Source organism: Dipodomys merriami, unplaced genomic scaffold (genome assembly GCF_024711535.1).
Source record: "Dipodomys merriami isolate MVZ:Mamm:240054 unplaced genomic scaffold, mDipMer1.0.p SCAF_379, whole genome shotgun sequence".
Lineage (NCBI taxonomy): Eukaryota > Metazoa > Chordata > Mammalia > Rodentia > Heteromyidae > Dipodomys > Dipodomys merriami.
The window spans coordinates 710,024-725,657 of record NW_027205370.1 but is presented as its reverse complement, the minus strand read 5'-3'; the positions used below and the strand labels follow the sequence as shown (position 1 = coordinate 725,657).

The 15,634-nt window shown below is 41.3% G+C and overlaps 1 protein-coding gene across 2 annotated transcripts in view; it reads right to left on the bottom strand.

The window, feature by feature from the left end:
- The window catches only part of LOC138804899 (spatacsin-like), a 59,553-nt gene that overhangs the window by 25,770 nt on the left and 18,149 nt on the right, over nucleotides 1–15,634 (bottom strand). For both annotated transcript variants that reach the window (XM_069989421.1, XM_069989422.1), the window contains 10 exons: nucleotides 13,839–14,015; nucleotides 13,038–13,109; nucleotides 12,359–12,486; nucleotides 11,425–11,600; nucleotides 10,618–10,828; nucleotides 9,308–9,511; nucleotides 7,526–7,632; nucleotides 5,089–5,234; nucleotides 3,579–3,740; nucleotides 1,423–1,489 (listed from right to left, as the gene is read on the bottom strand). In XM_069989421.1, the coding sequence (XP_069845522.1) occupies nucleotides 1,423–1,489; nucleotides 3,579–3,740; nucleotides 5,089–5,234; nucleotides 7,526–7,632; nucleotides 9,308–9,511; nucleotides 10,618–10,828; nucleotides 11,425–11,600; nucleotides 12,359–12,486; nucleotides 13,038–13,109; nucleotides 13,839–14,015 (1,450 nt within the window). The remainder of the gene's footprint in view (nucleotides 1–1,422; nucleotides 1,490–3,578; nucleotides 3,741–5,088; nucleotides 5,235–7,525; nucleotides 7,633–9,307; nucleotides 9,512–10,617; nucleotides 10,829–11,424; nucleotides 11,601–12,358; nucleotides 12,487–13,037; nucleotides 13,110–13,838; nucleotides 14,016–15,634) is intronic.

The following is a 15,634-nucleotide window of genomic DNA, read 5'->3' as shown; positions in this document are numbered from 1 at the left end:
CAGGCCCAGAGTTCAAGCCCCAAGACCAACAAAAAAAAAAAAAATTTTTTTTTTTTTTTACCTTCTAAGACAGATACATTAAAAAATTCATTTTTAGGGCTGGGAAGGTGGCTCAGTGGTAGAGTGCTTGCCTTGCACGCGTGAGGCCCTGGGTTCGATTCCGCAGCATCACAAAAGCAGAAAAAGCCAGAAGTGGTACTGTGACTCAAGTGGTAGAATGCTCGCCTTGAGCTGAAGAGCTGAGGGACAGTACCCAGGCCCAGAGTTCAAGCCCACGACCAACAAAAAAACAAATCATTTTTAAAAAGATGGCATGGGAGCCAGGCACCGGTGGCTCATGCCCATAATCCTAGCTACTCAGGAGGCTGAGATCTGAGGATCATGGTTCAAAGCCAGCCCAGGCAAGAAAGTCTGTGGGACTCTTATCTCCAGTTATCCACCAGAAAACCAGAAGTGGTGCTGTGGCTCAAATGGTAGAGGGCTAACCTTGAGCTGAAGAGTTGAGGGACAGCACCCAGGCCCAGGGTTCAAACCCCACGACCGACAAAAAAAAAAAAAAAAAAAAAAGATGGCATGGCACAAGCCCATAAACCCAGCATGAAGCAGAAGCAGGAGAACACAAATTCAAGGCCAGACTGTCAATAATAAAAAATTAGATAGCTCAATGGTAGAGTGTTTGTTACACACTACACACACACACACACACACACACGCATCTGCTTGTGCACAAATACACACAGAAGTAATTTGATTTTAGGTATGTCAATATACTTGAAATACACTTGCATATAGAGTATGACATATTTTTACTTCTACGTACAAATTACTAGTCAAATAGAGCAATATAGATAATAGCATCACAGGCAACATGTCAAAGGCTAAGCCTGAATGCAAAGCTAGAAGAAAAACAAATAGCTGAGTTCAAGAATGACACAACACTCAAAATTCCTATAGTATATAGAGAGAAATGTGTGGGGCAGCTGGTACTCATTTCATGAAAGCTTTACAAATGCCTTATTTCATTTCACTCTCTCAGTAACATGTACCATGAGCACTGTGCTATTAATCTTATTCAGAGAAGTGACAAAAGGTTAAATTTCTTGCCCAAGGCCATAAAGGTATTATTTAGCAGAGCAAGAGTTTAATGTCAATACTAATAGTAGTAACCTTTATGATACTATACTGCAAAGAAAGGGATTTTTTTTGGAAAGCTATAATATAAACAAGTACATATATTTCCCAGCAAGTTTAGCACTAGTAACCTAATATACTGACTTTGAATTCACAATACATTTTTCAATTAGTATCCCGTGTTTCCCACTGAAATGTGCTTTTCTTTTAAAAATAGAAGCACATTTGTTAGTATCTACCTTCCACACTACTAAAATGCTTCTAAAGTAAGAAGTTCTCATAATAACTTACCTCCTATGGCTAGTGTGTTGGCAGACTGCCAGCCAAACAACCTGCCAGGATCAAATGGCGATAAGGACTAAAAATGAGAAAAAGTCAGAGTTAAAGCTCACTCATTCAAAAATAAATGACATAAAAGGCGATGTGTTTTCCCTTCTTGAACAAAATGTAAAAAACTTATTGCAGCTAGGCGTCAGTGGCTCACACCTATAATCCTAGCTACTCAGGAGGCTGAGATCTGAGGACTGAGGTTCAAAGCCAGTCTGGGTAGGAAAGTGTGAGACTCTTATCTCCAATAAACCACTCAGAAAACTGGAAATGGTACTGTAGTTCAAATGGTAGAGTGCTAGCCTTGAGCAAAAGCTCAGGGACAGTGCTCAGGCCCTGAGTTCAAGCTCCAGGACTGGCAAAAAAATAAAAATGTGTAAGTCTCTAGGTTTGATCATTAAATTTTTTTTTGGTCATGGGGACTGAACTTGGACCCTGAGCTCTTTTGCTCAAGGCTAGTCCTCTACCACTCTAATCTCCAATTGACACTCCAATTAACTGCCAAGAGTCTCTTAGACTTTCCTATCCCAGCTGGTTTTGAACTGGAATTCATAGATCTCAGACTCCTGAATAGCTAGGATTTCAGGTGTGAGCCACCAGGACCTAGCACTCTATAATTTTAATTTTTGGCCAATCCTGGGGCTTGAACTCAGGACCAGGACACTGTCCCCAAGCTTCTTTTGCTCAAGGCTAGCACTCTACCACTTGAGCCACAGCACCACTCAGCCTTTTCTGTTTATGTGGTACTGGTGAATCGAACCCAGGACTTCATACATGCTAGGCAAGCACTCTACCACTGAGTCACCTACCCAGCCCTCTAAATATTTTTGTTGTTCTTGTATGGGCTTGAACTCTGGGCCTGGGTGCTGTCCTTGAGCTCTTCATATCAAGGCGAGAGCTCTACCACTTGAGCACAGCACCACTTCCAGTTTTCTGTTGGTTAATTGGAGGTAAGAGTCTCACGGATTTTCCTGCCCAGACTGGCTTTGCACTTCAATCTTTAGATCTCAGTCTCCTAAGTAGCTAGGATTACAGGCATGAGCCACTGGCATCCATTTTTTTTTAAAAAACATCTATCACTATATAGTAAACCTACTTTAGAACCAGGAGCCAATAGCTCATGCCTGTATTCCTTAACTACTTAGGAAGCGGAAATCTAAGGATCACATTTTGAAACCAGGTCAGGCCGCAAAGTTTGTGAGACTCAACTTCAATCATCCATTGAAAAGCCCTAAGTGGAACTATGGCTTAAGTGGTAGAGCACTGGCTTTGAGCAAAAAAATGTAGGACCAGTGCTCAGGCCCTGAGTTTTTAAGCACAAGTATGTGAACAAAACAAAACAAAAAAAGATTTTGTACCTTTATAGAATTATAGAGCATATAAGAATGAGTATGTCAGAGGAGAAAATGGAAATACCTTTGAACTGAGAAATGAGCAAAAGAAGGTGTTCTTTTTTTTTTTTTTTTTTTTGGGTCCGGTCGTGGGGCCTGAACTCTGGGCCTGGGTGCTGTCCCTCAGCTCTTCAGCTCAAGGCTAGCACTCTACTACTTGAGCCACAGCGCCACTTCCGGCTTTTTTCTTTTTGCTTATGTGGTGCTGAGGAATCGAACCCAGGGCCTCAGGCATGCAAGGCAAGCACTCTACCACTGAGCCACCTTCCCAGCCCCAAGAAGGTGTTCTTGACTGAAATGTCTAAGCAGGCTTTTAGGAATCTCTTTAAAATACAAGCAGAGTTATAGGTTGTGTGCTATATCATACCTACATTCTACTTTACCATGTGTAAATCATGCTGTATGCTAAATGTCCACCATTTAAAAGATGCATATGAAAAGAAAACTGGCTTTCTTTTTTTTTTTTTTTTTTTTGTCGGTCGTGGGGCTTGAACTCTGGGCCTGAGCGCTGTCCCTCAGCTCTTCAGCTCAAGGCGAGCGCTCTACCACTTGAGCTACAGCGCCACTTCCGGTTTTCTGGTGGTTTATTGGAGATAGGAGTCTCACGGTCTCTCCTGCCCGGGCTGGCTTTGAACCGCGATCCTCAGATCTCAGCCTCCTGAGTAGCTAGGATTACAGGCGTGAGCCACCAGCGCCCGGCTAAGAAAACTGGCTTTCTAAACAAAGTACCTGAATGAGGTGGTAGAGTGTAATATCAGGTGGCAGAACAGTAGGAGAAGTGCACTGTGGGAAGAGAGCAGTTTTGAGCTTTGGGTAAGGAGTTAAGGCCATCTTCAGTAGCTGGGGATCCACTTTCTTTGAAGAGATCTCATTTTCTTCACTCTGAACAACCTATTAAAAAAGAGATCAGACATAATGTTTAGATAGTAAATATTTTTAAGGATTTACAGACTATTTACCAACACAGATGATTCCTACTAGAGTAACATTGGTAAAAATAGTACCAGGTTAATAGTTCAAAAGCAAACTAGCTGTGTGACTTTGGACTAGATATTTATATATCAAGCCTGTTTCCATTTGAACAAAATTAGGAAGATGAGAGAGATAATCCATTGCTTTCAAACTATATGCTTTTGAAAAAAAGACTGTTACTATAACGCTTAAAATATTCAAATATTAAACATCAAGTATTTTAAAATATTTAAAAACTACTAGATGATTCCTATATCCTTCCTTCTCAGCTGATATAATTTTGAGTCTTAATTTCTGATGGGTGAGCAAAAGCAGAATCTAAAATAGATTATGTTAACACTAGCTTGGCAACATGAAACTTTTGAAGATTAGATGAATGATACCCTCAAATTTCCTCCAACACAGGGCTGGGAAGGTGGCTCAGTGGTAGAGTGCTTGCCTTGAATACATGAGGCCCTTGGTTTGATTCCTCAGCTGGTGCTGAAAAAGCTGGAAGTGGCGCTGTGGCTCAAGTGGTAGAGCCCTAGCCTTGAGCTGAAGAGCTAAGAGACAGTGCCCAGGCCCAGAGTTCAGACGGCATGACCAACAAAAACAAAAAATTTCTTCTCACCAAGCACACGTCAAAAAGCAAAAAGGAGCACTTTTCAGTAAGGCCCTCTAAAGAATTTATATGGGTAGCTAGAGCTTATGCTTTAATTTTTTTACTTCTTTAAAACAGGAAAACAACAGAATAACTCATCAGCCACAATAAATCTAAAATATACTTATTCCTAGAGGCAATCAGACCCTGACTCATTCTACCCTGTAGACAAACTGGAGCTCCGAAAACGTTAATAGGGAAAAAGAATCTCTATAATGCACTAGCTCCCTTTCAATTTAGGATGTAAAAATAATTTTTTTTTTTTTTGGGTCCGGTCATGGGGCCTGAACTCTGGGCCTGGGCGCTGTCCCTCAGCTCTTCAGCTCAAGGCTAGCACTCTAACCACTTGAGCCACAGCGCCACTCCCGGCTTTTTTCTGTTTGCTTATGTGGTGCTGAGGAATCGAACCCAGGGCTTCAGGCATGCAAGGCAAGCACTCTACCACTGAGCCACCTTCCCAGCCCCTAGGATGTAAAAATTGTTAATGCTCATTTTATGTTCTTCAACCTAATAAAATACTTCAGTGATTATATTTTAGCATCAAGTGAGAGCTACACAATCCAGATATTTCTGCTGAACCTAAAATCAGTTCTATTTCGCCATAATACATAAAAGTGCTATCCATACCTGGCTGACCCCCCCAGGAGCATACATTGTAGTAGCAAGGGCCAGGAGGGTATGCCCTTCCAGTAGCATACTGCTTACACTGGCCTGATTGGTGGGAATCAAAATCTGAGCATTTGCAAGGCTAGCCTGGAAGATCAGTTTGGGATCTGGAAAATAAAAGGGTAATTTTTTTGTCTCCTTAAAAGGGATAAATACTAAATTAAAGGGTACATTGTTCTAAGAAAGGAAAATAACTTTGTAAGTTTAAAAGCAATAGAAATATATCACGAAGGAAAGGATGATTTGTATTTAAAAAAAAAGATTTCAGGCAAAGAAAACAGAAAGGTAACACTCAGTAGGGTGATATCTGAGGATCCTGCTTCAAAGCCAGCTCGAGCAGGAAAGTGTATGAGACTCTTATTTCCAATTAACTACCAAAAAGCCATGAGTGGTGCTGTGGCTCAAAGTGGTAGAGCACTAGCCTTGAGTAACAAAAAATCAAGGACAGCACCCAAGCTCTTAACCCAAGCCCCAGGACTGGCACAAAAAAAAAAAAAAATACAGAGTAATGCAAAACTGGTTAGGCACCAGTGGCTCACTCCTGTAATCCTAGCTACTTAGGAGGCTGAGATCTGAGGATTGCAGTTCAGAGCAAGCCTAGGCAGAAAAGTTCTTGAGACTTCTCTCCAATTAACTGCCAGAAAACCAGAAGAGCTCAGGGACAGCCCCCAGGCCCAGAGTTCAAGCCCCAAGACCAAAAAACAAAACAAAAAAAAATATATTGGTCAGAACTCCAGTGGCACAATCGGTTAGTGCATAGTACTTAAAAGAAAAAGCCTGGCATGGGTGGCTCACACCTGTAATCCTAGCTACTCAGGATTTGAACCCAGCTCAGGCAGGAAAGTCTGAGAAACTCCTGTCTCTACTAGACTACTCAGAAAAATCTAGGAAGTAGCACTGTGGCTCAAGTGGTAGAGCATTAACCCTGAGCATAATAAGGCTCAGGACAGCAAGTGCCCAGGCCCTGAATTCAAATCCAGGACCAGCAAAAAATATATACAAAAATTATAACAAATGACAATCTCAGGAAGTAATGATCTTAACAAGGAGTTTATACAAACCAATGCCAAAAATACTAACAGCCAAATAGATTCAATAACCAATTTCAAGGAAGGAAATAATGCAAAATGCCTAACTCATCAAAAGAGTTCACTAGCAATGAAAAAACTTCAAACAGATGCCATGAATCAGTTATCAAATCAGCAGTAATTTTTTTTTTTTTTTGTCGGTCGTGGGGCTTGAACTCTGGGCTTGGGCGCTATCACTGAGCTCTTCAGCTCAAGGCGAACGCTCTACTGCTTGAGCCACAGCGCACCACTTTCGGCTTTCAAGTGGTTTATTGGAGATAAGAGTCTCACAGACTTTTCTGCCATGGCTGGCTTTGAACGGTGATCCTCAGATCTCAGCCTCCTGATAAGCTAGGATTACAGGCATGAGCCACCTCAGATCTCAGCCTCCTGAGTAGCTAGGATTACAGGCGTGAGCCACCAGTGCCTGGCATCAGCAGTAATTTTTAACACTAGCTAAGTTCTTAAGTTAACAGATATTTTCTGTCTGATTGTAACCAGACCAAGGATCTCAGAAGCTACCTTAGAGGACACAGCAATCCTATGTATTTTTTTTCATTCCATCTGGAACTCCTTAACAAAGGATTCAGGGGGTATATGCTTAGCAAATGAGAGGCCCTCCATCCTCATACTGCAAAATAAACCAATAAAAACAATAAAAGTTTCCTAATAGCCAGGCACTGTTGGCTCACACCTATAATTTGAGCTATTCAGAAGGCTGAGATCTGAGGATCACAGTTCAAAGCCAATTAACCACCAGAAAACCAGAAGTGGAGCTAAGGCTCAAAGTGGTAGACCAGGGCTGGGAAGGTGGCTCAGTGGTAGAGCGCTTGTCTTGCATGCATGAGGCCCTGGGTTCAATTCCTCAGCACCACATAAGCAGAAAAAAAAAAAAGCTGGAAGTGGCACTGGGGCTCAAGTGGTAGAGCACTAGCCTTGAGCTCAAGAGCTGAGGGACAGTGCCCAGGCCCAGAGTTCAGGCCCCACGACCAGACCAAAAAAAAAACAAACAAAGTGGTAGACCACTAGCCTTCTGAAAAAGAGCTCAGGCTCTGAGTTCAAGCCCCACAACCAAAAAAAAAAAAGATTCCTAAGAAGATATGTGGTAAGATAGGCTGTGGTAGGAAAAGGGAACATAATTCATAAGCTCTCAGCCCCAAATCTTGCTTTTTTTGATGGCAAGAAGTTAATATTTTTTGATCTGTTTCATAAGTGTGAGCCTGGATTGCTGTCAGATATATGACTATAATCAAATGATTTAAAGAGTCCACAGTTACATTCAATAAACCCATTACCTAAAAAGAAGGTTTTTGACTACAATATATTCATACCTGTTAAATTACTGGAAACCTGTCGACACTGGACTAAAAATTCAAACCAAGGGTGAGCTTCATGTAATTCTTTCTTTTCCAAACAGGGACAATTTTCAGGACTAAGTCTGTATTTAAAAAAAAAAAAAAAAAAAGCAAAGCAAAAGCAAATAATACTTCTTTGGTAACATACTTGATATGACAGACAGAATTGTTTGCATTAAAAAAAGAATCTTGACATTCAGGAGGATGATACAGGAGAATCATGAGCTACATAGTAAGAACCACTCTCAAAAAACAAAAAGAAAAAGAAAAAGTCTTGGTATTACAAAATAAATTTAACACAAAATATTCCCATTTTTTGTATTTTATTTTACATTTTCTTTATGATCTGAAAGAGAACGTTTTTAGAGATTTTAAAGAATGTGTTTAATACCATGATGAAATTTTACCAACTCTAAGAAAGTTAACAGATACCTTAAACTTTAAGATACTATATATACGGGGCTGGGAATGTGGCTCAGTGGTAGTGCTTGCCTTGCATGCATGAGGCCCTGGGCTCGATTCCTCAGCACCACATAGCAGAAAAAGCCAGAAGTGGCACTGTAGCACAAGTGGTAGAGTAGCTAACCTTGAGCTATAGAGCTCAGGGACAGTGCCCAGGCCCAGAGTTCAGGTGTGTGCACGTGCATGTGCGTGCGCGCACACACACACACACGATACTATATATATGAACATATTGAAATAAAAAGATACTATTTATTTGAGGGGCTTTTACAATAAAAACTTTTTAGCATTTTCAACCTTAAGTTTTCAAAAACCTTTACAGAATTACAGCGAGACTAAAACTAGGCACTTAAGGCTCAGAATCAGTCCTTTGAAAATAAAGATTTAAAATTTTCCTGTTGCCACAGTAGCTTTGGAGAAAACAATTCCATGTCTGGGCTGGGAAGGTGGCTCAGTGGTAGAGTGCTCGGCTTGCATGCATGAGGCCCTGGGTTCGATTCCTCAGCACCACATAAGCAGAAAAACCTGGAAGTGGCGCTGTGGATCTAGTGGTAGAGTGCTAGCTAGCCTTAAGCTGAAGAGCTGAGGAAAAATGCCCAGGCCCAGAGTTCCAGCCCTATGACTGACAAAAACAAAACAGAACAATTCCGCGTCTAAGAAAGACTCAATGATAAGGACCAGAAATCTATTGTTTGAATTGCTAGTCTTTCCTACATAAAACCTTTTTCAAAAAGTGTTCTCTCCACGTACTAGTGATTCACGCCTGTAATACTAGCTACTCTAGCTACTCGGGAGGTCAAGATCTGAGGATAGAAGTTTGAAGTCAGCCCAAACAGACAAGTCTCCTCAGCACCACATAAGCAAAAAGAAAAAAGCCGGAAGTGCCGCTGTGGCTCAAGTGGTAGAGCGCTAGCCTTGAGCTGAAGAGCTGAGGGACAGCGCCCAGGCCCAGAGTTCAGGCCCCACGACCGGACCCAAAAAAAAAAAAAAAAAGTTAAAAGGATGCTTCAGAATTAGTATCAACAAAAATCTCATATGCATTTAGTTTAACATGGTACTGAACTGTAAGTACCCAGTATTGAGTTGAGAGAAAATACTTGAAAAGATCATGGGGCTGGAGGTGTGGCTCAAGTGGTAAAGGGCCATCTGAGCAAACGCAAGACTGTGAGAGTTCAGTTCCTAGTACCGACAAGTAAGTAGCCCCAAAAGATCAGTATTCCTCATGTGAATGCTTAATATTTTCATAAAACTCAAAAGAAATATGCAAAGTGTGAACAGTCAGCTTTCAGAACTCACTTGTAATAGTCAAGATAGACATAAAGAAGATGCTGCAGACTATGCTCCAAACAGTAGCGAATGAAGTGAGAATGGAAATCCCAACCTTCTTTGGACTGGTAGTTTTGAACGGGGAGTGAATCTTGTATTACACCCCCAATACGGCTTAGTCTTAGGAGGAAGAGTTCAAAATCTTCTAGTTCAGATGGAAGAAAAATCCCATTCCTGTGAGGCAAGTTAAAGTAGAACAAGTCAGAAAGTTGACAGGCTCAGAAGAGACCAAAGGGTGTCCGTTATTTAAAAACTATTTACAAATTAAGGCTGCCATTTTTAACTTTATAAATATGCTCAGAGACACATTTATTTGTCTTTTCTGGTTCCCTGCAGAGGTCATTATGACTTCATGAAAGGCAGCAATTATAGCCTTGATATTTGGGTATTTCAAAAACCTAAACTAAGCTCACCAGCTCTCTCCTTCGCTCTCTCACTCCCAATCTCTGTCCAAAGCAGTGTGGCAATTGTAATTAACTCTGAATCTGAATTTTCCATGAGCACTGAAAAATTCATCAACATTTTCTCTGCAATTCAGTTATACAAAGCGCAATAAGTACAATGATAATATGAAGAAGAGTGGAGACAGTCACCAAGATACCTCATGGAGGGTCCTTCTCTTAGCTCTAGCCATTTGCTCTTATAGCCCCACTGACAACAATTTTACATCAATACACAATGTTTTGGGAAGAATCTACATTTAGAATCTGTATTTAACTCTTGCTGCTCTTTTCTAGCTCTATCTCTCTCGCTGCTCTTTTCTAGCTCTTTCTCTGCTCTTTTCTTGCTCTTTCCTCTCTCTTTCCTCTCTTTCCCAGCTCTTTCTCATTTCCAGGCCTTTCCCAGCCACGTGGAGTGCCAACCTTGCCTGGTCCCAGCAAGTCTACTGAATAAACCTACCCCTTACCTGAAAAAAAAAAAAAAAAAAAAGAATCTGTATTTAAGAGCCTATTCACCACCATATAGTGTTAAATTATGCAGATAACTTTAAAACATCAGTTTATGACAACAATAAACAACAGTGTAAACTTTCTAATATGAAATGATACCAAACTAGAGTTATGGGCTTTCAAAGGAGAATTGTGTACACATGAGTGCGTGCACACATGCACACACACCTGCGCACACACAATATGGCATTAAGATCAAACATAAGCAAGGCCTGGCTCATGCTAGGCAAATGCCCTACCATTGAGTACACCCTCTTTACCACACCATTTTTTAAGTATTGCTCCTTGTTTTGTTCTTCTCACTGGGGATTAATTCAATAATTACAATACCTGGCCAGTTTATCTAAAATTTTATTCCTCATGTAGTTGTTACAGCAGGTATTCTGATCAATAATATCAACAGTTAGAGGAGGCCACTTGTTCTGGAGTGAAACGTAATTTTCCTGGGACTGAAATTCTTCAATCCATAAGGTGATGTTTAACCAATCATGGTGAGCTGTGAGGTATTTCCAGAGGGCTTCTGGTGAATATGATTTGTATTCTACATGAAGAACAAAACACATTTTAAAAGAGCAATTAATTATTAACACATAATTCAATACCGAATTACTAGGTAGATGTAACAATCAGAATATTAATATTCATGTAATGGATGAATTATCTGGGTCCTCTTTTTCTAACTTTAGTAATTCTTTTATGCTTTTCTTTGTATGGTTCATTTTATAATACTACAGTTTCACATTACTAGTGTTTAAAAAGTGAAACAGGGTCTCCTGAGCTGGGCATTTCACTGTGTATTCAACTCTCTTCTTTCTCCCTCTCTAAAAGTATTCTAGGGGCTGGGAAGGTGGCTCAGTGGTAGAGCGCTTGCCTTGCATGCATGAGGCCCTGGGTTCAATTCCTCAGCACCACATAAGCAAAAAGAAAAAAGCCAGAAGTAGCGCTGTGGCTCAAGTGGTTAGAGCGCTAGCCTTGAGCAAAAGAGCTGAGGGACAGCGCCCAGGCCCAGAGTTCAGGCCCCACAACCAAAAAAAAAAAAAAAAAAAATTCTAGAACGGAGATGCCAAAACAGTTAAACATGAACACATAATTTAATGTTTGCTCGATATGTTTGTATTTTGGCTTTCTCATACTTGCCTTCTGGGCTTATCTTGGGAAAAAGGATGTATTCTTGGGTTGGTTCATCCCACCACTGAGCCCAATTTAACGCAATTCTGTGGTCTTCTTTGTTACATTCATCTTTATGATCACATTTGAGGAATGAGTCCAAGACAGATTTGTGCTTGAAAAAATCTTGTTCCTTTATCCAATACCTAGAAACAGAATGAATGACAAAGTTTTTGTTTTGTTTTCTATTTGGTGGGAGGGAAAGCCTTTTTTTTTTTTGGTCAGTCCTGGGGCTTGAACTCTGGGTCTAGGCTCAGGGACAGCACCCAGGCCCTGAGTTCAAGCCCCAGGCCCAGCAAAAAAATAAAATAAAATATAAGCATAGATCCTTCTGAGAAATTTATGCTGATAATACAAACTAGAGGGGCTGGGAAGGTGACTCAGTGGTAGAGTGATTGCCTTGTATGCCTGAGGCCCTGGGTTCGATTCCTCAGTCCCACATAAGCAGAAAAAGCCAGAAGCAGCACTGTGGCTCAGGTGGTAGAGCACTAGCCTTGAGCTGAAGAGCTGAGGGAATGCCGGGCGCTGGTGGCTCACGCCTGTAATCCTAGCTACTCAGGAGGCTGAGATCTGAGGATCGTGGTTCAAAGCCAGCCCAGGCAAGAGAGACCGTGAGACTCCTATCTCCAATAAACCACCAGAAAACCGGAAGTGGCACTGTAGCTCAAGTGGTAGAGCGCTCGCCTTGAGCTGAAGAGCTGAAGGACAGCGCCCAGGCCCAGAGTTCAAGCCCCACGACCGACAAAAAAAAAAAAAAAAGAGCTGAGGGAAAGCGTCCAGGCCCAGAGTTCAGGCCCCATGACCAACAACAACAAAAAAAAAACCAACACTAGATATCATCTATAATTTTATCAATAGGAGACTAATAGGAAAGAAAAGGGAAAGGGAGAACTAATAAGACTACCTGGGAAAGGACTGGATCTGCACATTTTCTTGGACATGTCCTGAATAAAGCTTCTCAACTTCATGCACGAAGTCTATAGTTCTGTTTTCTTTTTCAGAGAAGTATTTTTTCTCTTTCAAAATTTCAACCTTGAATAAAAATTGAAAAGAATAACCTCACAAACCTTTAGCACATTTACAAAACAAAACAAACTCATGAGATTAAATGCCACTTAAGAGTCTGGTGCCAGGACTGGGAAGGTGGCTCAGTGGTAGAGCGCTTGCCTTGCATGCCTGAGGCCCTGGGTTCGATTCCTCAGCACCATATAAGCAAAAAGAAAAAAGCCGGTAGTGGCACTGTGGCTCAAGTGGTAGAGTGCTAGCCTTGAGCTGAAGAGCTGAGGGGCAGTGCCCAGGCCCAGAGTTCAGGCCCCACAACCAGACCCAAGGAAAAAAAAAAAAAAAAGAGTCTGGTGTCAGTGGCTCACACCTATAATCCCAGCACTCAGGAGGCGGAGGCCAAGTGTGAGTCTGAGGTAAGCCTAGGGTACATACTATGACCCTATTTCAAAACAACAACAACAACAACAACAACAACAACAAGAGGAACCCATGAAATTGTAACCCCTCTGTACGGTATTTTCACAATTAAAAAAAAAAAAAAAAAAAAGAGGAAGCTACAAAATCTCACCTTTACCTACCAAAAAGTCCCGTATATATTTATCAGTTGTATAGAAGCATATTTTGAGCAACTGGTCTCTCACATCAAAGCCCTGTAAGAAACCCAGAAAACCATTTTGTATTGGAAATACAAAACATAAACATGTTGAATATAAACATGTTAGAAACAGGATATTTCTGTTGCAGGCAAATATTTATTTTCCCACACCTATTATATACATTTACTTGCTAATCCTCAAGTCCCTAAAACATTTGGGAGAACAAAGGCAGCCTATATAGACCAATTTAAGATGATACCATCCTACCACAGGGCCAAGACTACAACAACTTGCTGTGTTTATTTACTTGAACATTTTAAAGGTTGCTACAAACAACAATCCCTAACATTTTTTCTCTTTCCACCTAAACTTGCATAAACTCATCATGAGGGAAGACTCCATCTATGTAGATTAGAGCCAGCTTCAGGAGTCCTACTTCTAGGACTTGCCTTATCAAATGAAACAAAATTATAGAACGTGAAGCCCCAAACAAGGAGCCCGTAAAGCTCAAGTGGAGGTGTAAGGGGGTCACATCAAAGATCCAGAATGTCTTCCAACAAATAATAACATGGGCACATGTGAAGTCTCCTATGGAAAACACTGTCTCACGGGTGTGGGGTGCATGACTGTGGTCCCAGGACTGAGGAAGCTGAAATGTGAGCACTGTGAATGTAAGGTCAGATGGGGCTATATAGTGAGACCCAGTTTCTTAAAAAAATCAAAAACAAAAACAAAAAACAAGGGGAGACTTTAAAATGTTTAAAAAATGCATTACATACTCACCATATTCTTCAAAAGTTCAGAGGCTTCCTTTATATTGTTGTTCTTTAAACTGTCATAGACCAAATCTAGGCCTATCTTGATAAGCTCCTGTAGTCTTTGAGCAGGATGATTGTTAATCCTGAAGAAGGTTTGTGCCTCTGGTATTTTATTATTTAAAATGGCCTGGGCAATAACTTCCTAGGAAAAGGGGGGGGGGAGCAAAAAATATATTTTATTCTCTTCTTTATCAATGTGGGACATACACATTTATTGGGCACCTAACTAAGGAACTTTTATTTAAAATCTTTAACTTGGGTTTGGGACTAGGCACAGAGTATATGAAACTGACTAAAACAGACTCTGCTCTCTAGTAACTTGAAGTCTAGTGGAAGATATAGAGCAATTATAGTGCTGCCTGAAAAAGACTATGACACAAGTATCCCAGAATACTAAAGAAGACAGTTCAAAAGAGCGGTAATCAGACAGGCACAGTGGCTCACACCTGTGGTCCTAACTAGTCAAGAGGCAGATATCAGGAGGCTCATAGCTCAGTGCTAGTCCAAGCATACCTGTGATACTCTATTCAAAACCTACATAGGCAAAAAATAAAAGAGGAGGGGCATGAAGAAAGAAGGAAGGATATGACTCAGTGGTAAAGCACCTGCCTAAGAAGTTCAAGGCCCCAAATTCAAATGCTAGTACTGCCAAAAGAAAAAAGAAACATAACCAAAACAAAAAGAGGGGCTGAGAAGGTGGTTCAGCGGTAGAGCGCTTCCCTTGTATGCATGAGGTTCGATTCCTCAGCACCACATAAGCAAAAAGAAAAAAGCTGGAAGTAGTGCTGTGGTTCAAGTGGTAGAGCGCTAGCCTTGAGCTGAAAAGCTGAGGGACAGCGCTCAGGCCCAGAGCTCAGGCCCCATGACCGGACCCAAAAAAAAAATAAATTACAGCAAAGCAAATCTGTAACTGAAGCTCTAAAGCCAAAGGACAGGTAGTATTCTTGATGTAGGGATTTAAAGAAATATAAAGTATCAAGCTTGGCACAAAACTAGATTGCATGTTATATGTACATATTAGACATGTTTTTGAAGACAGACCACAGCTTTCATCAAAGTGAAGTGTAGACCGGGGTGGGGGTGGGGGAAAAAAGTGAAGTGTAACTCTCCAATTAAAAAAAAAAAAAAATCAGTAACTTAGAAAAAAAAACATTAAAGAGAAGAAAACAGGATGAGAGATAAGAAAAAGCAGCCAGTGGGAATGTGGCCTAATGGTAGAGTGCTTGCCTAGCATGCCCTAAGCCCTGGGTTTGATTCCTCAGTACCACATACACAGAAAAAGTCCAAAGTGGCGCTGTGGCTCAAGTGGTAGAGTGCTAGCCTTGAGCAAAAGAAGCTCAGGGACAGTGGCCCTGAGTTCAAGCTCTAGGACTGGCAAGAGAGAGACAGAGACAGAGAGAGACAGAGACAGAGAGGGAGAGAGGGAGGGAAGGAAGGGGAGGGGGAGAGGGGGGAGAGGGGGAAAGAGGGACAGAGAGAGAGAGAGAGAGGGAGAAGGAGGGAGAGGGAGAAGAAGGGGGAGAGGGAGAGGGAGAGGGAGAGGGAGAGGGAGAGCAATCAAGAGATGGAGGCTGAAAGATCACAAGCCTCAGACTAGGCTACAAAACACGTTCATGTCCAGCCTAGGCTAAACATTGAGACCCAACGTCAAAAACAAATAAACGAAACAAAGTGCCAGTCTTGATCCAGTGTGGTAGTATTGCTAGAGGAATGCCACCTCAGATGAATTTGTTTGACCCAAATGGCAGTTCTTGCATTAAG